General features: G+C 39.7%; 1 protein-coding gene across 23 annotated transcripts in view; it reads right to left on the bottom strand.

Annotated features, from left to right (window-relative positions):
* Positions 1-2,063: 2,063 nt before the first annotated feature.
* Klc (kinesin light chain) overlaps positions 2,064-25,168 on the bottom strand; it is a 546,457-nt gene continuing 523,352 nt past the window's right edge. For 21 of the 23 annotated variants that reach the window (XM_071695826.1, XM_071695773.1, XM_071695799.1 and 18 more), the window contains one exon: positions 2,064-9,919. In XM_071695826.1, the coding sequence (XP_071551927.1) occupies positions 9,860-9,919 (60 nt within the window). In that variant the 3' untranslated portion in view covers positions 2,064-9,859. The remainder of the gene's footprint in view (positions 9,920-25,168) is intronic. The other 2 variants (XR_011716955.1, XR_011716963.1) reach the window with 1 other exon arrangement.

The following is a 25,168-nucleotide window of genomic DNA, read 5'->3' as shown; positions in this document are numbered from 1 at the left end:
CAACAGACTGCATACTTGCCCCCTCTCCAAAACTCTTGCATTTACCTCCCTAACCACTCAATCCATAAACAAAGTAAACAACCACTAGGACATCACACATTCCCAACACAGACCAACATTCACCAGGAACCAATCACTCTCCTCTCTTCCTACTCGTACACATGCTTTACATCCTTGGTAAAAACTTTTCACTATTTCTAGCAACTTACCTCCCACACCATATACTCTTAAGGCCTTCCACAAAGCATCTTTATCGACCCTATCATATGCCTTCTCCAGATCCATAAATGCTACATACAAATCCATCTGTTTTTCTAAGTATTTCTCACACACATTCCTCAAAGCAAACACCTGATCCACACATCCTCTACCACTTCTGAAACCATTCTGCACTTCCCCAATATGATGCTCTGTACATGCTTCACCCTCTCAATCAATACCCTCCCATATAATTTTTTAGGAATACTCAACAAACTTATGCCTTTTTAGTTTGAACACTCACCTTTATCCCTTTTCCCTTTGTACAATGGCACCATGCATGCATTCCACAAATCCTCAGGCACTTCACCATGATCCATACAAACACTGAATATCCTTACCAACCAATCAACAACACATTCACCCCCTTTTTTAATAGATTCTACAGCAATACCATCCAAACCTGCCGCCTTGCCAGATTTCATCTTCCGCAAAGCTTTCACTACTTCTTCTCTCTTAACCAAACTATTCTCCTTGACCCTCTCACTTTGCACACCACCCTGACCAAAACACCCTATATCTACCACTCTCTCATCAAACACATTCAACAAACCTTCAAAAGACTCACTCCATCTCCTCACTTCATCACCACCTGTTATTACCTCCCCACTTGCTCCCTTCAAAGATGTTCCCATTTGTTCTCTTATCTTACACACATTATTTACCTCCTTCCAAAACATATTTTTATTCTCACTAGAGTTTAATGATACTATCTCACCCCAACTCTCATTTGCCCTCTTTTTCAATCCTTGCACCTTTCTCTTGACCTCCTGCTGCTTTCTTTTATACATCTTTTACTCTCCTTCCTCAGGGCTAAAGCTATCCAAAGTTTAAGGGGGTCTATTTTAGAATTCTAGATTTTTGGAATTATTCTGTAATATAGTTTGACTTTGTCTTAAGATGTAGGCAGATGATCAGTGAAGTGAGTAATCTCATCAAAATTGATTGAAATCTTACATAAGAAAATCTTAAAGCATCTGATATACATATTACATACATACAAATGTGTGACTACCCTGTCTTTGAAACTGAGGTGAGGATTGACAAAACAGTCTTACCATTCCGATAAAAATTAAACTATGTGGTAAGATTTATGATCAAAATTAAGTTCATAACTTACACATGAATACCATTTGTATGAATGAGTTATTTGCTTCATCTTGGAGTTAAAACTCTGGTCAGTGAACTCAACAATAACAATTAGTTTGGCCAAAATTAAAGATAATTTAGCATAGAAAATTAGTGGCAGCTAGGTTTAAGAAGGATTCAAGTAATAGCAGACATTTGAGATATACTCATTATGGAACACTGTAATTTCTTCCATGAAATGGTTGGAAGCATGAAAAAAAAAAATATTAGTTTCTTTAGGAAGATAAATGCTAAATCAGATATGTAAGCGGGGTCTGCCTCTTAGTATAGAGTAACCCTGCCTTTCATATCCTGCAGGGAATATAGTCTGGGAACCATCATAAAAAATACTACCAAAATGTTCTTGGGCATACGTTTGATCCACACCATGTAAATGAAAATGTATTTATTGCTATACACAGGGCAGCTAGAGTGACCTAAGTAACTTAAAATTCGAGTCCTTTGCCAACCTTTGGGATTGGCATCAAGTACTTGCACTGCAATATTCATTCCAACAAAAGGTGCATGCCTGCATGCACTTGATTTATTCTATGTAAATGAAATTAATGATTTCAAGTACACGGGAATCAAATATGTGCGTTTTCATTTATATCAACCAATAAGACTTGACTTGACTTGACTAGGATATGAATATCAAAATGGAGAGAGAAAGTCAGTTAAGCCATCAAGTTGTTTATTGATAACCTTCCTACACTGGATGCTGTGTCACTGTGGGAATGCACAGACAAAAGCAGACATGAAGCTAACAAAAAGTTAGGTTGTGAACATTCAGACAGATGAGTTGGTGGAATCTTTCTAGCTTCTGTGTAAGATATCAGGAGATGCAAGATTCTTAAACCACCATTCTGTGTACACAACACAGGTGACAGTGATGCCAATACTGTGGTACAGCATGACTATTTGTTCACTGAAATTGGTAAAGGTTCTTATTGTCCCAGAAAATTTATAATAATTAAGGTAGTCTTGTAGATATAACTTAGTTTATTCTTCCCATGTTACTGCATGGTTGATAATTCCCTACAATTACCCCTGATCATGTGGATCATATATTTTACTCCTTCCTATGGCCAAAAGCCTCGCTGATGAACTCCAGCCATTTGAGGACATGCATCAGTTTCTTGTCAGTAGCAGTAATACACACTCTCAACTTATAACAAAATTTTCAATGAAACAAGCAGTTTGTATCCTAAAAAAAAAAATATATATATATATATATATATATATATATATATATATATATATATATATATATATATATATATACACTTCCCACGTATTCCCTGCGTGTTGTAGAAGGCGACTAAAAGGGAAGGGAGCGGGGGGCTGGAAATCCTCCCCTCTCATTTTTTTTTTTTAATTTTCCAAAAGAAGGAACAGAGAAGAGGGCCAGGTGAGGATATTCCCTCAAAGGCCCAGTCCGCTGTTCTTAACACTACCTCGCTATCGCGGGAAATGGCGAATAGTATGAAAAAAAAAAAAAATATATATATATATATATATATATATATATATATATATATATATATATATATATATAATTACATCTATTAATAATTGGAAAACAATCTCTCTTCCAGAATGTGAATCACAAAATGATTTTCTAATATTCAATAACTATTAATCAGCATACAACAGACAACATAAACCAACTCACTAACTTGAAAATGATACATGAATATAACTTAAATAAAGACTAGATACCTATAAAGATCATCCTGGAATGCAATGTCATTTTCTTGGTCAACAGATATACTGTGTTAATTTGAAAATGACAATTATATCTCTGCTCTGCCAGTACAGAAACACTGAATCATGAAATGTATATAATATAAATTCTCTTTTCACATGCACACCTCTCACTCTAGGATTGCAGTTATGAATTCACTAAATAAAATAAGAAATATCACTATCATTTTTGTGATTATACATGTGCAAAAAACCATAATTAAAACTGCAAGATATAATTCTGATACAATGTTCACCGGACAAAACTCCCGTCCAGAATCAAGTTGAATGCTCCTGAAACATGCATATATAAGACCTTGAAAATTTTATGCAGGCTATAGCACAATATGTAGTTTATATTTCCTGGTAACTACACTATACCAACTGGTAGGAATCAAATGCAGCTTGGGCATCAAACAGTGAAGTGTGTCAGTGTTCTTACTACAAAAACAAGACACATTCTACTCTACAATTTGACTTCCTGGATTTTAATCCTCTTAGATTTCAACTTTATAGAAACCTATACTTTGGTCATCTAACCCAAACATATCTAGTATTTCAAAGGGCTTACAAAAAGTATGACATAGGTTATCTAAATTATTTTTTGTAAGCAATTACTTGTGTTTGAATATATTCATCAAACATATATAACTGTTTAATTTGTTTATGGATGGGGTGGTTAGGGAGGTGAATGCAAGAGTTTTGGAGAGAGGGGCTAGTATGCAGTCTGTTGTGGATAAGAGGGCTTGGAAAGTGAGTCAGTTGTTGTTTGCTGATGATACAGTGCTGGTGGCTGATTCAGGTAAGAAACTGCAGAAGTTGGTGGCTGAGTTTGGTAAAGTGTGAAAGAAGAAAGCTGAGAGTAAATGTGAATAAGAGCAAGGTTATTAGGTACAGTAAGGTTGAGGGACAAGTCAATTGGGAGGTAAGTTTGAATGGAGAAAAACTGAAGGAAGTGAAGTGTTTTAGATATCTGGGAGTGGATTTGGCAGCGGATGGAACCATGGAAGTGAAAGTGAATCATAGGGTGGGGGAGGGGGCGAAAGTTCTGGGAGCCTTGAAGAATGTGTGGAAGTCGAGAACATTATCTCCGAAAGCAAAAATGGGTATGTTTGAAGGAATAGTGGTTCCAACAATGTTATATGGTTGCGAGGCATGGGCTATAGATAGAGTTGTGTGGAGGAGGGTGGATGTGCTGGAAATGAGATGTTTGAGGACATTATGTGGTGTGAGGTGGTTTGATCGAGTTAGTAATAATGGGGTAAGAGAGATGTGTGGTAATAAAAAGAGTGTGGTTGAGAGAGCAGAAGAGGGTGTTTTGAAATGGTTTGGTCACATGGTGAGAATGAGTGAGGAAAGATTGACCAAGAGGGTATATGTGTCAGAGATGGAGGGAACGAGGAGAAGTGGGAGACCAAATTGGAGGTGGAAAGATGGAGTGAAAAAATTTTCAGTGATCAGGGCCTGAACATGCAGGAGGGTGAAAGACGTGCAAGGAATAGAGTGAATTGGAACGATGTGGTATACCGGGGTAGACGTGCTGTCAATGGATTGAACCAGGGCATGTGAAGCGTCTGGGGTAAATCATGGAAAGTTCTATGAGAAAGAATACTTCACACGTACTCCGTATTCCCTGCGTGTCATAGAAGGCGACTAAAAGAGGAGGAAATAGGGGGCTGGAAATCCTTCCCTCTCATTTTCAATTTTTCAAAAGAAGGAACATAGCAGGGGTCCTAGTAAGGATATTCCCTCAAAGGTTCAGTCCTCTGTTCTAAATGTTACTTTGCTAATGTGGGAAATGGCGAATAGTATGAAAAAAAAATTATATGTGTGTGTGTGTGCGTGTTATCAGACTCTGCCTACTCAAAGTTACACCACAGGTGCAAAGTCCCCTTTGGTAAGGCTGTATCACTGGGAGTACAGTCTCATCAAATAGCATTCCAAAGAAGTCTACATTTTCCAGCTACTGAAAGTAGTGCAGCCTTGGGCTGCAGAAGCCTTGAGTAGAAACTGGTCATGGGACAATTTTAAATAAATAAATACCCCAAGACACCTTTCAAAGATGGAATTCTGATGTTACCCTGGATATTTCTCTAGATGCTCCTGCGCCCCAAGGATACATAATGTCCAGTAACAGGAAAATGTAAAATCCTCTGGAGTGATTTCTTTAACAAGACTGTATTCCTTATCATATAGCCCTTCCAAAGACAACTTTTCACACATGGTGAAACCTCATGCAGGTGGAAATCCAGTAATGCTTATTCTTCTTTTATTTATAATCATCCCAGGACCTCCTTCTACGAAAAAGGTCTGGTGTTACCAAGGGCCTCTTTCTAAAGGCTCTTGAAGCACAAAGCTGTGCTACTTTCAGTAGTGGGAAAGTATAGACTCATCTGGAGTGAGAAGTTCTTTGACAAGACTGTATTCCCACGGATATAGTGTCGCTAATGGTGAGTTTCACTTGCATATATATATATATATATATATATATATATATATATATATATATAATGTTTTTTTTTCATACTATTCGCCATTTCCCGCATTGGCGAGGTAGCGTTAAAAAAAAGAGGACTGAGCCTTTGAGGGAAATCCTCACTTGGCCCCCTTCTCTGTTCCTTCTGGAAAAAAAGAAAAAAGAAGGAAAAAAATATGTATATATATATATATATATATATATATATATATATATATATATATATATCATCCTTGTGAATAGGGGATAAAGAATAACGCCAACATATTCCCTGCATGTCACAGAAGCCGACTAAGAGGGGCAGGAGTGAGTGGCTCCCAGAATTACTTTACAAAAAAAAGGAACAGAGCAAGGATCCGAGTGAAGAGTTTTCTGTCTAAGACTCAGTCATCTGTTTTTAACACTAGCTCAGTCATGTAGGGTTGTTATTTCATGTGTGGCGAGGTGGGGATGGGAATGAATAAAGGCAGACAGTATGAATTATGTACATGTGTATGTATGTATATGTCTGTGTGTGTGTATATATATGTATACGTTGAGATGTATAGGTATGTACATTTGCGTGTGTGGACGTGTATGTATATACATGTGTGTGTGGGTGGGTTGGGCCATTCTTTTGTCTGTTTCCTTGCGCTATCTCGCTAACGCGGGGACAGTGACAAAGCAAAAATAAATGAATAAATATACATATATATATATATATATATATATATATATATATATATATATATATATATATATATATATGTGCGTGTGTGGATATGTATGTATATACATGTGTATGTGGGTGGGTTGGGCCATTCTTTCGTCAGATTTTCCTTGCGCCACCTCGCTAACGCGGTAGACAACAACAAAGTATAAATATATATATATATATATATATATATATATGAATAAATGAATACATGAATGAATAAAGGCAGTGTGAATTGTGTACATGTATATATATGTGTACATTGAGATGTATGAGTATGAATATTTGCATGTGTGGACGTGTATGTATATACATGTGTATGGGGGTGGGTTGGCCCATTTCTTTCGTCTGTTTCCTTGCACTACCTCGCAAACGCGGGAGACAGCGACAAAGCAAAATAATAATAATAATAATATATATATATATACATATATCTTTCATACTTCATCACCATTTCCTGTGTCAGCGAAGTAGCACCAAGAACAGACAGAGTAAGGCCAGACCCATTAACATCCATCCTTTAGCTGTCATATACACACACACACACACACACACACACACACACACACACATATTTACATTATATATATATATATATATATATATATATATATATATATATATATATATTCTTTCTTTTAAACTATTCGCCATTTCCCGCATTAGCGAGGTAGCGTTAAGAACAGAGGACTGGGCCTTTGTGGAATGTCCTCACCTGGCCCCCCTCTGTTCCTTCTTTTGGAAAATCAAAAAAATTACTCAAATTCACTCTGTCAAATGTATGTTTTACACCCTACAGCACGTTCAGGCCTTGATCACTCAAAGCACATTTCACTCCATCCCACCATCTAATCTTGTGTGTCACAGAAAGCAACTAAGGTGGGTGTAAGTGGGGGGGCTAGAAATACTACCCATCTATTTCATTATTTTTCTAAGGAATGGAGAGAGGAAGTAGACAAGCAAATTTTCCTCTAAGGCATATTTGTTGGTTCCTAAAATGACCTCACAAAGGCTGGAAACAGCAAACCATTGTAAATAAAAGAAAAATATATATATGATATCAGTTACTTTGATGTACCCATATCTATTTAGAATGCTACCTAATCTGAAATTCCTGTTACCTGGAAAATGATATGATGCAGAAGTGAAGATAAATGTCCAAGATGGTGACAGTCACTTAATCTAATGAAATTCTGGCAAGTGCTAATGAAAGAAACAAACTACCATTGCTCTCTACAACCTTCCTTAGCTAGTTTTCCAAACTACGCTGTGTTCATCTTTTCCTCTACTACAAGTGGGTCGATGCATGTGGAATCTTTACTAAACATTTTAGCTGCTTACCAAAAGTCTATGCACTTGCTGAAGACCTCTTTTACTGATTTGGTAATAAGATTAGAGTAATCGCTTCTTGCACTAAAAAATAAGACGGTAAAACAAGAATTAAACAACAATTACACAAAGAGAGTTTCAAGAATGGAGGGAAAAAGTAAATATAAATGAAACAAGACACTAAAAGTGAATATATGGCAAATAAAAATCTGAGATTAATGTAAAATGAAAATGTGAAACATTTAAAGTATCTGTAACCTCTTCATAGCACTTCCAGGACACTCATAGGATAGATCAGAGACCCTTTTACAATACTCACTGAATTAGCCTTCAGTTTCAATTCACTCGATGACAAGAATTTTTAATTCGGCAGCAGGTTTTAAAAAGTATAAATTGTAGTCTGTAGGTAGTTGATAGTATGGTCAAACACCTCTAAAGATTTTAAAAATAATCTTAATGCTTTTTCTGGAATCCTTATATGCCCTTTGAATACAATAACTGCCTCATAATACCAGTCCTTCTTTACAGTGGAAGACCATGCTGCCATCTGCTAGTATGGAGAATACCAGTCAACTACCACATTGCTGCTGCTATTATATAATACAAAATAAAGTGCGATAAAATTTTAAATTAGCCACATTCCCCACTGTCACTGACAGTTTACAGCTGTAGTACTTCATCACAACAGTGCAAAATGACGACCACACATTATGTGTATGCACGTATCTAAAAAAAACTCTACCATTTTTTAAAGATAATGAAGGATTCTAGCAACTGTAACAAAGTTTTGAGCAAACTCATGCATTCAGAGAGTGAAGAAATGGGCAATGAGATAGAGGAGGAAATGAGTAAAGGATGGTAAGAAATTTCACTGGTCAACCAGAGCATGCAAACAATTCCAGTTCCACTGATTATGCCCCACATAATATTAGACCCACTTCTCAAACCTAGTTAACAATCTCTTCTTGCCTTGGGGGGAAAATCACCAATCAAATACAAAAAGGCTGTAAGATGCACTACATACTCCCTTTAGACTTGATAATACACACAGGTAAATTTCATTAAATCTATACTTGGAAAAACAAAAGAGTGAATGTAAACAAAGGTATAGCTGATCTAGTCCTGATCATAAAAAAATATCAGATATAAATTCTAAGAGCTATTTACATGTACTTTTACTACTATTATTCTAATACAGTAAAATAAATGAATTTCAGTAAGGAGCATTTACAGAACATGTCAAACAACCAGGACAATGATGGTGAGAACAATACACGCCCTCTACCTCCACATCATCATCCATTTAAGAATTACAACAGCTAAAAATTTTCTTTGTTTCCATAGTATCTTATTCATATTAATTGTAAACTAACTAAACAATTCACCCATCTTCAATTATTAATCATACCAACAATACAAAAGAAATTTCAGAGAACTTTTATCGGTGTTATACAAAAACTGATTTTGATTATTTTTGTAAATTAGTATATGACCACAATCCCTACACAGAAATATAACCATACTAGATCAAATGACAGTTACTTTCATTATTAGTAACAAATTTCTTAGTTATGCATGTCACTAAGCTTCCAGCTCTTATCTGTAAGTTGTTCTAGGGTACTCAAACTAACCTTATTGATTCTAATTACTGTACACTGTATATATAACACTGCGGTCATTTGCTAGTAGCCTTAAATAATACAATAAATGCAAATTGGTGGGAATTAGCAGTCTAACTATTCCAAGCAGTGCTATAGTACAGGAGTAATGGTTGGTTCTCACAGCCAATGTGACACAATAAAAACCACAAATGAAAAAATTTTGACGAGAGTTGCAAACTTAGTAACCTGGTAGAGTATCAATAGTACCAGATGTATCAATGCTGTTTATCTAATTAGATTTTCATCAGCTGACTTGGTATGGTGCTATTTACAGGTGACTGATAGCACAGTTAACTGGCAACTGGTTTAACAGGAGTTACCTGTATAATGTATTGTATCAATGTCTTTCAGTTGACAATATACTAACCAAAGAATTTACCTGCTGAGCAAATGTTATAACACAAACAATGTTAAAACATAATGATAACACGAATAATAGTATACATAAGCTTATCTCGAGGTATTCTCTGTAGAGGCCTCACTATCAGTGATAATGGAGAGATGGCAAAGGAACAGCAAGCACTGCAGTAGTCTCTACCATAGGCCGGGCAAAGCAGAAGCAGCTGGTCAGGAAAGGTGTTCAGAGCTGACTGCTCGACCACGTAGAGCTAGGGGAATCTGTAGAGACTAAGAAAATATATCAATTTTGATAACATTTTTTGAATTTGATTTAGTCTAGATTTTGAAGATACTTTATTTTGCTTAAATTGTATCCTTAACCCTTAGATTCAAAATGCTGGTCAAGATATGTGCCAAAAGTTATACAATGACATATTTTATCGGAATCTTTTCTTATACACATTTCCAATATCAAATGATTTTGATGTATGAAGACTATTTTGAAGACTTTTCAGTCAGTGTGTGTATATGAATATTACATATGTTACAGCACTTTGCATCTTTGTTTGGATATAATATAGTTAAAGCAGTTATCAGCCATCTGAAAATTAATTTCAACCCTGTAACCTCACAACTGACCCACTAATTATCACCACAAAAGGAGTTTCAATCAGCTGAGCCAAGATATTTTTTGACTTTTTAGATTTTTTTTTTTCGTGCTTAATTGCTGTTTCCTGCATCAGCAAGGTAACACAGGGAAACAAACAAAGAGAGACATATCCACTCACATATACATATACTGTATATACATAAATGCCTAAGTATTATCTACGTATTTATTTATTATACTATATCACTGTCTCCCACATTAATGAGGTAGTGTAAGGAAACAGACAAAAGTATGGCCCAACCCACCCACATACACATGTATATACATAAACAACCCCACATGCACATATACATACCTATGCATTTCAAGGTATACATACATATACATTTATTTTTTATTCATTTATTATACTTTGTGGCTGTCTCCCATGTTAGCGAGGTAGCGCAAGGAAACAGAAGAAAGAACGGCCCAACCAACCCACATACACACATATATACATACATGTCCACAAACGCACATATACATAACTCTACATCTCAACGTATATATATATATATATATATATATATACACACAGACATATACATATATACACATATACATAATTCATACTGTCTGCCCTATATTCAGTCCCGTCGCCACCTCACCACACATGAAATGACAACCCCCTCCCCCCGCATGTGCGTGAGGTAGTGCTAGTAAAAGACAACAAAGGCCACATTCGTTCACACTCAGTCTCCAGCTGTCATGTATAATGCACTGAAGCCACAGCTCCCTTTCCACATCCAGGCCCCCAAAACTCTCTGCGGTTTACCCAAGACACTTCACATGCCCTGGTTCAATCCACTGACAGCACGTCGACCCCGGTATACCACATTGTTCCAATTCACTCTATTCCTTGCACGCCTTTAACCTTCCTGTGGGTTCAGGCCCTGATCACTCAAAATCTTTTTCACTCCATCTTTCCACCTCCAATTTGGTCTCCCACTTCTCCTCATTCCCTCCACCTCTGACACATATATCCTCTTGGTCAATCTTTCCTCACTCATTCTCTCCATGTGCCCAAACCATTTCAAAACACCCTCTTCTGCTCTCTCAACCACACTCTTTTTATTATCACACATCTCTCTTACCCTTTCATTACTTACCACCTCACACCACATATTGTCCTCAAACATCTCATTTCCAGCACATCCACCCTACTCCGCAAAATCTATCTATAGCCCAAGCCTCGCAACCATATACCATTGTTGGAACCACTATTCCTTCAAACATACCCATTTTTGCTTTCCGAGATAACGTTCTCGCCTTCCACACATTTTTCAATGCTCCCAGAACTTTCGCCCCCTCCCCCACCCTACGACTCACTTCCGCTTCCATGGCTCCATCCGCTGCCAAATCCACTCCCAGATATCTAAAACACTTCACTTCCTCCAGTTTTTCTCCATTTAAACCTAACTCCCAACTGACTTGTCCCTCCATCCTACTATACCTAATAACCTTGCTCTTATTCACATTTACTCCCAGCTTTCCTCTTTCACACACTTTACCAAACTCAGTCACCAGCTTTTGCAGTTTCTCACCTGAATCAGCCACCAGCGCTGTATCATCAGCAAACAACATATACAGACAAATACATATATAAACATGTCTATATTCATACTTACTGCCCTCAGCCATTCTCGTCGCCATCCCACCACACATGAAATGGTGCATCCCTCTCCCAGGACACGCATGAGGTAGCGCTAGAAAAGACAACAAAGGCCACATTCGCTCACACCCAGTCTCTAGCTGTCATGTGTAATGCACCGAAACCAAAGCTCCCTTTCCACATCTAGGCCCTACAAAAATTTCCATGGTTTACCCCAGACACTTCACATGCCATGGCTCAATCCACTGACAGCACGTCGACCCCGGTATACCACATCTTTCCAATTCACTCTTTTCCTTGAAAGCCTTTCACCCTCCTGCATGCTCAGGCCCCAATCGCTCAAAATATTTTTCACTCCATCTTTCCACCTCCAATTTGTTCTCCCACTTCTCCTCTTTCCCTCCATATATCCTCTTTGTCAATCTTTCCTCACTCATTCTCTCCATGTGACCAAACCATTTCAATACACCCTCCTTTGCTCTCTCAACCACACTCTTTTTATTAGCATACATCTCGATCTCTTACCCTTTCATTACTTACTCGATCGAACCACCTCACACCACATATTGTCCTCAAACATCTCATTTACAACACATCCACCCTCCACACAATCTTATCTATATCCCACAGTCTCGCAATCATATAACATTGCTGGAACCACTATTCCTTCAAACATACCCATTTTTGCTTTCCAAGATAATGTTTTCGCCTTCCACACATTCTTCAACGCTCCCAGAATCTTTGCCCCCTCCCCCACCCTGTGACTCACTTCCGTTTCCATGGTTCCATCTGCTGTTAAATCCACTCCCAGATATGTAAAACACTTCACTTCCTCCATTTTTTCTCCATTCAAAATTACATCTCAGCTTTCTTCTTTCACACACTTTACCAAACTCAGTCACCAGCTTCTGCAGTTTCTCACCCGAATCAGCCACCAGTGCTGTATCATCAGCGAACAACAACTGACTCACTTCCCAAGCCCTTTCATCCACAACAGACTGCATACTTGCCCCTCTCTCCAAAACTCATGCATTTACCTCCCTAACAACCCCATCAATAAACAAATTAAACAACCATGGAGACATCACACACCCCTGCCACAAACTGACATTCACTTGGAACCAATCACTTTCCTCTCTTCCTACTCGTGCACATGCCTAACTTCCTCGACAAAAACTTTTCACTGCATCTAGCAACTTGCCTCCCACACCATATACTCTCAATACCTTCCACAAAGCATCTCTATGAACTCTATCATATGCCTTCTCCAGATCCATAACTGCTACATACAAATCCATTTGCTTTTCTAAGTATTTCTCACATACATTCTTCAAAGCAAACACCTGATCCACACATCCTCTACCACTTCTGAAACCACACTGCTCTTCCCCAATCTGATGCTCTGTACATGCCTTCACCCTCTCAATCAATACCCTCCCATATAATTTACCAGGAATACTCAACAAACTTATACCTCTGTAATTTGAACACACCTTTATTCACTTAGCCTTTGTACAATGGCAATATGCATGCATTCCGCCAATCCTTGGGTACTTCACCATGAGCCATATATACAGTGAATATTCTCACCAACCAGTCAATAACACAGTCACCCTCTTTTTTAATCATTTCCACTGCAACACCATATATATATATATATATATATATATATATATATATATATATATATATATATATATATATATCTTTTCTTTCTTTCAAACTATTCGCCATTTCCCGCATTAGCGAGGTAGCGTTAAGAACAGAGGACTGGGCCTTGAGGGAATACCCTCACCTGGCCCAATTCTCTGTTCCTTCTTTTGGAAAAAAAAAAAAAAATGAGAGGGGAGGATTTCCAGCCCCCCGCTCCCTCCCCTTTTAGTCGCCTTCTACGACACGCAGGGAATACGTGGGAAGTATTCTTTCTCCCCTATCCCCAGGGATAATATATATATATATATATATATATATATATATATATATATATATATATATATATTTATTTATATATTTATTATACTTTGTCGCTGTCTCCCGCGTTTGCGAGGTAGCGCAAGGAAACAGACGAAAGAAATGGCCCAACCCCCCCCATACACATGTATATACATACGTCCACACACGCAAATATACACACCTACACAGCTTTCCATGGTTTACCCCAGACGCTTCACATGCCCTGATTCAATCCATATATATATATATATATATATATATATATATATATATATATATGTATATATATATATATATATATATATATATATATATATATATATATATATTTTTTTTATACTTTGTCGCTGTCTCCCGCGTTTGCGAGGTAGCGCAAGGAAACAGATGAAAGAAATAGCCCAACCCCCCCCATACACATGTATATGCATACGTCCACACACGCAAATATACATACCTACACAGCTTTCCATGGCTTGCCCCAGACGCTTCACATGCCTTGATTCAATCCACTGACAGCACGTCAACCCCGGTATACCACATCGCTCCAATTCACTCTATTCCTTGCCCTCCTTTCACCCTCCTGCATGTTCAGGCCCCGATCACACAAAATCTTTTTCACTCCATCTTTCCACCTCCAATTTGGTCTCCCTCTTCTCCTCGTTCCCTCCACCTCCGACACATATATCCTCTTGGTCAATCTTTCCTCACTCATCCTCTCCATGTGCCCAAACCACTTCAAAACACCCTCTTCTGCTCTCTCAACCACGCTCTTTTTATTTCCACACATCTCTCTTACCCTTACGTTACTCACTCGATCAAACCACCTCACACCGCACATTGTCCTCAAACATCTCATTTCCAGCACATCCATCCTCCTGCGCACAACTCTATCCATAGCCCACGCCTCGCAACCATACAACATTGTTGGAACCACTATTCCTTCAAACATACCCATTTTTGCTTTCCGAGATAATGTTCTCGACTTCCACACATTCTTCAAGGCCCCCAGAATTTTCGCCCCCTCCCCCACCCTATGATCCACTTCCGCTTCCATGGTTCCATCCGCTGCCAGATCCACTCCAAGATATCTAAAACACTTCACTTCCTCCAGTTTTTCTCCATTCAAACTCACCTCCCAATTGACTTGACCTTCAACCCTACTGTACCTAATAACCTTGCTCTTATTCACATTTACTCTCAGCTTTCTTCTTCCACACACTTTACCAAACTCAGTCACCAGCTTCTGCAGTTTCTCACATGAATCAGCCACCAGCGCTGTATCATCAGCGAACAACAACTGACTCACTTCCCAAGCTCTCTCATCCCCAACAGACTTCATACTTGCCCCTCTTTCCAAAACTCTAGCATTTACCTCCCTAACAACCCCATCCATAAACAAATTAAACAACCATGGGGACATCACACACCCCTGCCGCAAACCTACATTCACTGAGAACCAATCACTTTCCTCTTTTCCTACACGTACACATGCCTTACATCCTCGATAAAAACTTTTCACTGCTTCTAACAACTTTCCACCCACACCATATATTCTTAATACCTTCCACAGAGCATCTCTATCAACTCTATCATATGCCTTCTCCAGATCCATAAATGCTACATACAAATCCATTTGCTTTTCTAAGTATTTCTCACACACATTCTTCAAAGCAAACACCTGATCCACACATCCTCTACCACTTCTGAAACCACACTGCTCTTCCCCAATCTGATGCTCTATACATGCCTTCACCCTCTCAATCAATACCCTCCCATATAATTTACCAGGAATACTCAACAAACTTATACCTCTGTAATTTGAGCACTCACTCTTATCCCCTTTGCCTTTGTACAATGGCACTATGCACGCATTCCGCCAATCCTCAGGCACCTCACCATGAGTCATACATACATTAAATAACCTTACCAACCAGTCAACAATACAGTCACCCCCTTTTTTAATAAATTCCACTGCAATACCATCCAAACCTGCTGCCTTGCCGGCTTTCATCTTCCGCAAAGCTTTCACTACCTCTTCTCTGTTTACCAAATCATTTTCCCTAACCCTCTCACTTTGCACACCACCTCGACCAAAACACCCTATATCTGCCACTCTATCATCAAACACATTCAACAAACCTTCAAAATACTCACTCCATCTCCTTCTCACATCACCACTACTTGTTATCACCTCCCCATTTGCGCCCTTCACTGAAGTTCCCATTTGCTCCCTTGTCTTACGCACTTTATTTACCTCCTTCCAGAACATCTTTTTATTCTCCCTAAAATTTAATGATACTCTCTCACCCCAACTCTCATTTGCCCTTTTTTTCACCTCTTGCACCTTTCTCTTGACCTCCTGTCTCTTTCTTTTATACATCTCCCACTCAATTGCATTTTTTCCCTGCAAAAATCGTCCAAATGCCTCTCTCTTCTCTTTCACTAATACTCTTACTTCTTCATCCCACCACTCACTACCCTTTCTAATCAACCCACCTCCCACTCTTCTCATGCCACAAGCATCTTTTGCGCAATCCATCACTGATTCCCTAAATACATCCCATTCCTCCCCCACTCCCCTTACTTCCATTATTCTCACCTTTTTCCATTCTGTACTCAGTCTCTCCTGGTACTTCCTCACACAGGTCTCCTTCTCAAGCTCACTTACTCTCACCACCCTCTTCACCCCAACATTCACTCTCCTTTTCTGAAAACCCATACAAATCTTCACCTTAGCCTCCACAAGATAATGATCAGACATCCCTCCAGTTGCACCTCTCAGCACATTAACATCCAAAAGTCTCTCTTTCGCACGCCTGTCAATTAACACGTAATCCAATAACGCTCTCTGGCCATCTCTCCTACTTACATAAGTATACTTATGTATATCTCGCTTTTTAAACCAGGTATTCCCAATCATCAGTCCTTTTTCAGCACATAAATCTACAAGCTCTTCACCATTTCCATTTACAACACTGAACACCCCATGTATACCAATTATTCCCTCAACTGCCACATTACTCACCTTTGCATTCATATCACCCATCACTATAACCCAGTCTCGTGCATCAAAACCACTAACACACTCATTCAGCTGCTCCCAAAACACTTGCCTCTCTTGATCTTTCTTCTCATGCCCAGGTGCATATGCACCAATAATCACCCACCTCTCTCCATCAACTTTCAGTTTTACCCATATTAATCGAGAATTTACTTTCTTACACTCTATCACATACTCCCACGACTCCTGTTTCAGGAGTATTGCTACTCCTTCCCTTGCTCTTGTCCTCTCACTAACCCCTGACTTTACTCCCCAGACATTCCTAAACCACTCTTCCCCTTTACCCTTGAGCTTCGTTTCACTCAGAGCCAAAACATCCAGGTTCCTTTCCTCAAACATACTACCTACCTCTCCTTTTTTCACATCTTGGTTACATCCACACACATTTAGGCACCCCACTCTGAGCCTTCGAGGAGGATGAGCACTCCCCGCGTGACTCCTTCTTCTGTTTCCCATTTTAGAAAGTTAATACAAGGAGGGGAGGATTTCCGGCCCCCCGCTCCCGATATATATGGCGAATAGTATGAAAAGAAATATATATATATATATATATATATATATATATATATATATATATATATATATATATATATATATATATATATATCTTTTCATAATATTCGCCATTTCCCGCATTAGCAAGGTAGCGTTGAGGGAATATTCTTTGAGGTAATATCCTCACCTGGCCCCCTTCTCTGTTCCCTCTTTTGGAAAATTAAAAAAAAAAAAAAAAGAGGGGAGGATTTCCAGCCCCTCGCCCCCTCCCTTTTTAGTCGCCGTCTACGACATGCAGGGAATACGTTGTAAGTATTCTTTCTCCCCTATCCCCAGGGATATATACATATATATATATATATTGTTGACTGGTTGGTAAGGTTATTTAATGTATGTATGACTCATGGTGAGGTGCCTGAGGATTGGCGGAATGCTTGCATAGTGCCATTGTACAAAGGCAAAGGGGATAAGAGTGAGTGCTCAAATTACAGAGGTATAAGTTTGTTGAGTATTCCTGGTAAATTATATGGGAGGGTATTGATTGAGAGGGTGAAGGCATGTACAGAGCATCAGATTGGGGAAGAGCAGTGTGGTTTCAGAAGTGGTAGAGGATGTGTGGATCAGGTGTTTGCTTTGAAGAATGTATGTGAGAAATACTTAGAAAAGCAAATGGATTTGTATGTAGCATTTATGGATCTGGAGAAGGCATATGATAGAGTTGATAGAGATGCTCTGTGGAAGGTATTAAGAATATATGGTGTGGGAGGCAAGTTGTTAGAAGCAGTGAAAAGTTTTTATCGAGGATGTAAGGCATGTGTACGTGTGGGAAGAGAGGAAAGTGATTGGTTCTCAGTGAATGTAGGTTTGCGGCAGGGGTGTGTGATGTCTCCATGGTTGTTTAATTTGTTTATGGATGGGGTTGTTAGGGAGGTAAATGCAAGAGTTTTGGAAAGAGGGGCAAGTATGAAGTCTGTTGGGGATGAGAGAGCTTGGGAAGTGAGTCAGTTGTTGTTCGCTGATGATACAGCGCTGGTGGCTGATTCATGTGAGAAACTGCAGAAGCTGGTGACGGAGTTTGGTAAAGTGTGTGGAAGAAGAAAGTTAAGAGTAAATGTCAATAAGAGCAAGGTTATTAGGTACAGTAGGGTTGAGGGTCAAGTCAATTGGGAGGTGAGTTTGAATGGTGAGAGGCTGGAGGAAGTGAAGTGTTTTAGATATCTGGGAGTGGATCTGTCAGCGGATGGAACCATGGAAGCGGAAGTGGATCATAGGGTGGGGGAGGGGGCGAAAATTTTGGGAGCCTTGAAAAATGTGTGGAAGTCGAGAACATTATCCCGGAAAGCAAAAATGGGTATGTTTGAAGGAATAGTAGTTCCAACAATGTTGTATGGTTGCGAGGCGTGGGCTATGGATAGAGTTGTGCGCAGGAGGATGGATGTGCTGGAAATGAGATGTTTGAGGACAATGTGTGGTGTGGGGTGGTTTGATCGAGTAAGTAACGTAAGGGTAAGAGAGATGTGTGGAAATAAAAAGAGCGTGGTTGAGAGAGCAGAAGAGGGTGTTTTGAAATGGTTTGGGCACATGGAGAGAATGAGTGAGGAAAGATTGACCAAGAGGATATATGTGTCGGAGGTGGAGGGAACGAGGAGAAGAGGGAGACCAAATTGGAGGTGGAAAGATGGAGTGAAAAGGATTTTGTGTGATCGGGGCCTGAACATGCAGGAGGGTGAAAGGAGGGCAAGGAATAGAGTGAATTGGAGCGATGTGGTATACAGGGGTTGACGTGCTGTCAGTGGATTGAATCAAGGCATGTGAAGCGTCTGGGGTAAACCATGGAAAGCTGTGTAGGTATGTATATTTGCGTGTGTGGACGTGTGTATGTACATGTGTATGGGGGGGGTTGGGCCATTTCTTTCGTCTGTTTCCTTGCGCTACCTCGCAAACGCGGGAGACAGCGACAAAGTATAAAAAAAAAAAAAAAAAAAAAAAAAAAAATATATATATATATATATATATATATATATATATATATATATATATATATATATATATATATATTTTTTTTTTTAAACTATTCGCCATTTCCCGCGTTAGCGAGGTAGTGTTAAGAACAGAGGACTGGGCCTTTGTGGAATATCCTCACCTGGCCCCCCTCTGTCCCTTCTTTTGGAAAATTAAAAAAAAACGAGAGGGGAGGATTTCCAGCCTCCCAATCCCTCCCCTTTTAGTCTCCTTCTACGACACGCAGGGAATATGTGGGAAGTGCTCTTAATCCCCTATCACCAGGGATAATATATATATATATATTTATTTATTTATTTATTTTGATTTGTCACTGTCTCATGCATTAGCAAGGTAGCGCAAGGAAACAGACGAAAGAATGGCCCAACCCACCCATATACACATGTATATACATACACGTCCACACACGCAAATATACATACCTATACATCTCAATGTACACATATATATGCACACATAGACATATACATATATACACATGTACATAATTCATACTGTCTGCCTTTATTTATTCCCATCTCCACCATGCCACATATGGAATAACAACCCCCTCCCCCTCATGTGTGCGAGGTAGCGCTATGAAAAGACAACACAGGCCCCATTCGTTCACACTCAGTCTCTAGCTGTCATGTAATAATGCACTGAAACCACAGCTCCATTTCCCTGGGGATAGGGGAGAAAGAATACTTCCCCCGCATTCCTCAAGTGTCGTAGAAGGTGACTAAAGGGGATGGGAGCGGGGGGCTAGAAACCCTCCCCTCCTTGTATTTCAACTTTCTAAAAGGGGAAACAGAATATATATATATATATATATATATATTTTTTTTTTTTTTTTTTTTTTTTTTATACTTTGTCGCTGTCTCCCGCGTTTGCGAGGTAGCGCAAGGAAACAGACGAAAGAAATGGCCCAACCCCCCCCCCCCATACACATGTACATACACACGTCCACACACGCAAATATACATACCTACACAGCTTTCCATGGTTTACCCCAGACGCTTCACATGCCTTGCTTCAATCCACTGACAGCACGTCAACCCCTGTATACCACATGACTCCAATTCACTCTATTTCTTGCCCTCCTTTCACCCTCCTGCATGTTCAGGCCCCGATCACACAAAATCTTTTTCACTCCATCTTTCCACCTCCAATTTGGTCTCCCTCTTCTCCTCGTTCCCACCACCTCCGACACATATATCCTCTTGGTCAATCTCTCCTCACTCATTCTCTCCATGTGCCCAAACCATTTCAAAACACCCTCTTCTGCTCTCTCAACCACGCTCTTTTTATTTCCACACATCTCTCTTACCCTTACGTTACTTACTCGATCAAACCACCTCACACCACACATTGTCCTCAAACATCTCATTTCCAGCACATCCATCCTCCTGCGCACATCTCTATCCATAGCCCACGCCTCGCAACCATACAACATTGTTGGAACCACTATTCCCTCAAACATACCCATTTTTGCTTTCCGAGATAGTGTTCTCGACTTCCACACATTTTTCAAGGCTCCCAAAATTTTCGCCCCCTCCCCCACCCTATGATCCACTTCCGCTTCCATGGTTCCATCCGCTGACAGATCCACTCCCAGATATCTAAAACACTTCACTTCCTCCAGTTTTTCTCCATTCAAACTCACCTCCCAATTGACTTGACCCTCACCCCTACTGTACCTAATAACCTTGCTCTTATTCACATTTACTCTCAACTTTCTTCTTCCACACACTTTACCAAACTCAGTCACCAGCTTCTGCAGTTTCTCACATGAATCAGCCACCAGCGCTGTATCATCAGCGAACAACAACTGACTCACTTCCCAAGCTCTCTCATCCCCAACAGACTTCATACTTGCCCCTCTTTCCAGGACTCTTGCATTTACCTCCCTTACAACCCCATCCATAAACAAATTAAACAACCATGGAGACATCACACACCCCTGCCGCAAACCTACATTCACTGAGAACCAATCACTTTCCTCTCTTCCTACACGTACACATGCCTTACATCCTCGATAAAAACTTTTCACTGCTTCTAACAACTTGCCTCCCACACCATATATTCTTAATACCTTCCACAGAGCATCTCTATCAACTCTATCATATGCCTTCTCCAGATCCATAAATGCTACATACAAATCCATTTGCTTTTCTAAGTATTTCTCACATACATTCTTCAAAGCAAACACCTGATCCACACATCCTCTACCACTTCTAAAACCGCACTGCTCTTCCCCAATATATATATATATATATATATATATATATATATATATATATATATATATATATATATATATATATATATATTTTTTTTTTTGCTTTGTCCCTGTCTCCCGCGTTTGCGAGATAGCGCAAGGAAATAGACGAAAGAAATGGCCCAACCCACCCCCATACACATGCCTTGATTCAATCCACTGACAGCACGTCAACCCCGGTATACATCGCTCCAATTCACTTTATTCTTTGCCCTCCTTTCACCCTCCTGCATGTTCAGGCCCCGATCACACAAAATCTTTTTCACTCCATCTTTCCACCTCCAATTTGGTCTCCCTCTTCTCCTCGTTCCCTCCACCTCCGACACATATATCATCTTGGTCAATCTTTCCTCACTCATTCTCTCCATGTGACCAAACCATTTCAAAACACCCTCTTCTGCTCTCTCGACCACGCTCTTTTTATTTCCACACATCTCTCTTACCCTTACGTTACTTACTCGATCAAACCACCTCACACCACACATTGTCCTCAAACATCTCATTTCCAGCACATCCATCCTCCTGCGCACAACTCTATCCATAGTCCACGCCTCGCAACCATACAACATTGTTGGAACCACTATTCCTTCAAACATACCCATTTTTGCTTTCCGAGATAATGTTCTCGACTTCCACACATTCTTCAAGGCTCCCAGAATTTTCGCCCCCTCCCCCACCCTATGATCCACTTCCGCTTCCATGGTTCCATCCGCTGCCAGATCCACTCCCAGATATCTAAAACACTTCACTTCCTCCAGTTTTTCTCCATTCAAACTCACCTCCCAATTGAATTGACCCTCAACCCTACTGTACCTAATAACCTTGCTCTTATTCACATTTACTCTTAACTTTCTTCTTTCACACACTTTACCAAACTCAGTCACCAGCTTCTGCAGTTTCTCACATGAATCAGCCACCAGCGCTGTATCATCAGCGAACAACAACTGACTCACTTCCCAAGCTCTCTCATCCCCAACAGACTTCATACTTGCCCCTCTTTCCAAAACTCTTGCATTTACCTCCCTAACAACCCCATCCATAAACAAATTAAACAACCATGGAGACATCACACACCCCTGCCGCAAACCTACATTCACTGACAACCAATCACTTTCCTCTCTTCCTACACGTACACATGCCTTACATCCTCGATAAAAACTTTTTACTGCTTCTAACAACTTGCCTCCCACACCATATATTCTTAATACCTTCCACAGCGCATCTCTCTCTCTCTCTCTCTCTCTCTCTCTCTCTCTCTCTCTCTCTATATATATAATATATATATATATATATATATATATATATATTTCTTTATTTTGCTTTGTCGCTGTCTCCCACGTTTGCGAGGTAGCACAAGGAAACAGATGAAAGAAATGGCCCAACCCACCCCCATACACATGTATATACATACATGTCCACACACGCAAATATACATACCTATACATCTCAATGTACACATATATATACACACACAGACATATACATATATACGCATGTACATAATTCATTGTCTGCCTTTATTTATTCCCATCGCCACCTCGCCACACATGGAATAACATCTCCCTCCCCCCTCAAATGTGCGAGGTAGCGCTAGGAAAAGACAACAAAGGCCCCATTCGTTCACACTTAGTCTCTAGTTGTCATGTAATAATGCCCAAAACCACATCTCCCTTTCCACATCCAGGCCACACAGAACTTTCAATGATTTACCCCAGATGCTTCACATGCCCTGATTCAATCCATAAACAGCACATCGACCCCGGTATAGCACATCGATCCAATTCACTCTATTCCTTGCCCGCCTTTCACCCTCCTACATGTTCAGGCCCCGATCGCTCAAAATCTTTTTCACTCCATCTTTCCATCTCCAATTCGGTCTCCCACTTCTCGTTCCCTCCACCTCCGACACATATACCCTCTTGGTCAATCTTTCCTCACTCATTCTCTCCATGTCCCCAAACCATTTCAAAACACCCTCTTCTACTCTCTAAACCATGCTCTTTTTATTTCCACACATCTCTCTTACCCTTACATTACTTACTCAATCAAACCACCTCACACCACATATTGTCCTCAAACATCTCATTTAACAGCACATCCACCCTCCTGCACACAACTCTATCCATATATATATATATATATATATATATATATATATATATATATATATATATATATATATATATGAGAAGAAAGATCATGAGAGGCAAGTGTTTTGGGAGCAGCTGAATGAGTGTGTTAGTGGTTTTGATGCACGAGACCGGGTTATAGTGATGGGTGATTTGAATGCAAAGGTGAGTAATGTGGCAGTTGAGGGAATAATTGGTATACATGGGGTGTTCAGTGTTGTAAATGAAAATGGTGAAGAGCTTGTAGATTTATGTGCTGAAAAAGGACTGATGATTGGGAATACCTGGTTTAAAAAGCGAGATATACATAAGTATACTTATGTAAGTAGGAGAGATGGCCAGAGAGCGTTATTGGATTACGTGTTAATTGACAGGCGTGCGAAAGAGAGACTTTTCGATGTTAATGTGCTGAGAGGTGCAACTGGAGGGATGTCTGATCATTATCTTGTGGAGGCTAAGGTGAAGATTTGTATGGGTTTTCAGAAAAGAAGAGTGAATGTTGGGGTGAAGAGGGTGGTGAGAGTAAGTGAGCTTGGGAAGGAGACCTGTGTGAGGAAGTACCAGGAGAGACTGAGTACAGAATGGAAAAAGGTGAGAACAATGGAAGTAAGGGGAGTGGGGGAGGAATGAGATGTATTTAGGGAATCAGTAATGGATTGCACAAAAGATGCTTGTGGCATGAGAAGAGTGGGAGGTGGGTTGATTAGAAAGGGTAGTGAGTGGTGGGATGAAGTAAGAGTATTAGTGAAAGAGAAGAGAGAGGCATTTGGACGATTTTTGCAGGGAAAAAATGCAATTGAGTGGGAGATGTATAAAAGAAAGAGACAGGAGGTCAAGAGAAAGGTGCAAGAGGTGAAAAAAAGGGCAAATGAGAGTTGGGGTGAGAGAGTATCATTAAATTTTAGGGAGAATAAAAAGATGTTCTGGAAGGAGGTAAATAAAGTGCGTAAGACAAGGGAGCAAATGGGAACTTCAGTGAAGGGCGCAAATGGGGAGGTGATAACAAGTAGTGGTGATGTGAGAAGGAGATGGAGTGAGTATTTTGAAGGTTTGTTGAATGTGTTTGATGATAGAGTGGCAGATATAGGGTGTTTTGGTCGAGGTGGTGTGCAAAGTGAGAGGGTTAGGGAAAATGATTTGGTAAACAGAGAAGAGGTAGTGAAAGCTTTGCGGATGATGAAAGCCGGCAAGGCAGCAGGTTTGGATGGTATTGCAGTGGAATTTATTAAAAAAGGGGGTGACTGTATTGTTGACTGGTTGTTAAGGTTATTTAATGTATGTATGACTCATGGTGAGGTGCCTGAGGATTGGCAGAATGCGTGCATAGTGCCATTGTACAAAGGCAAAGGGGATAAG

Source organism: Panulirus ornatus, chromosome 4 (genome assembly GCF_036320965.1).
Source record: "Panulirus ornatus isolate Po-2019 chromosome 4, ASM3632096v1, whole genome shotgun sequence".
NCBI lineage: Eukaryota > Metazoa > Arthropoda > Malacostraca > Decapoda > Palinuridae > Panulirus > Panulirus ornatus.
Note: the sequence above shows the minus strand (reverse complement) of the source record. Positions and strands in the feature narration are given on the sequence as shown.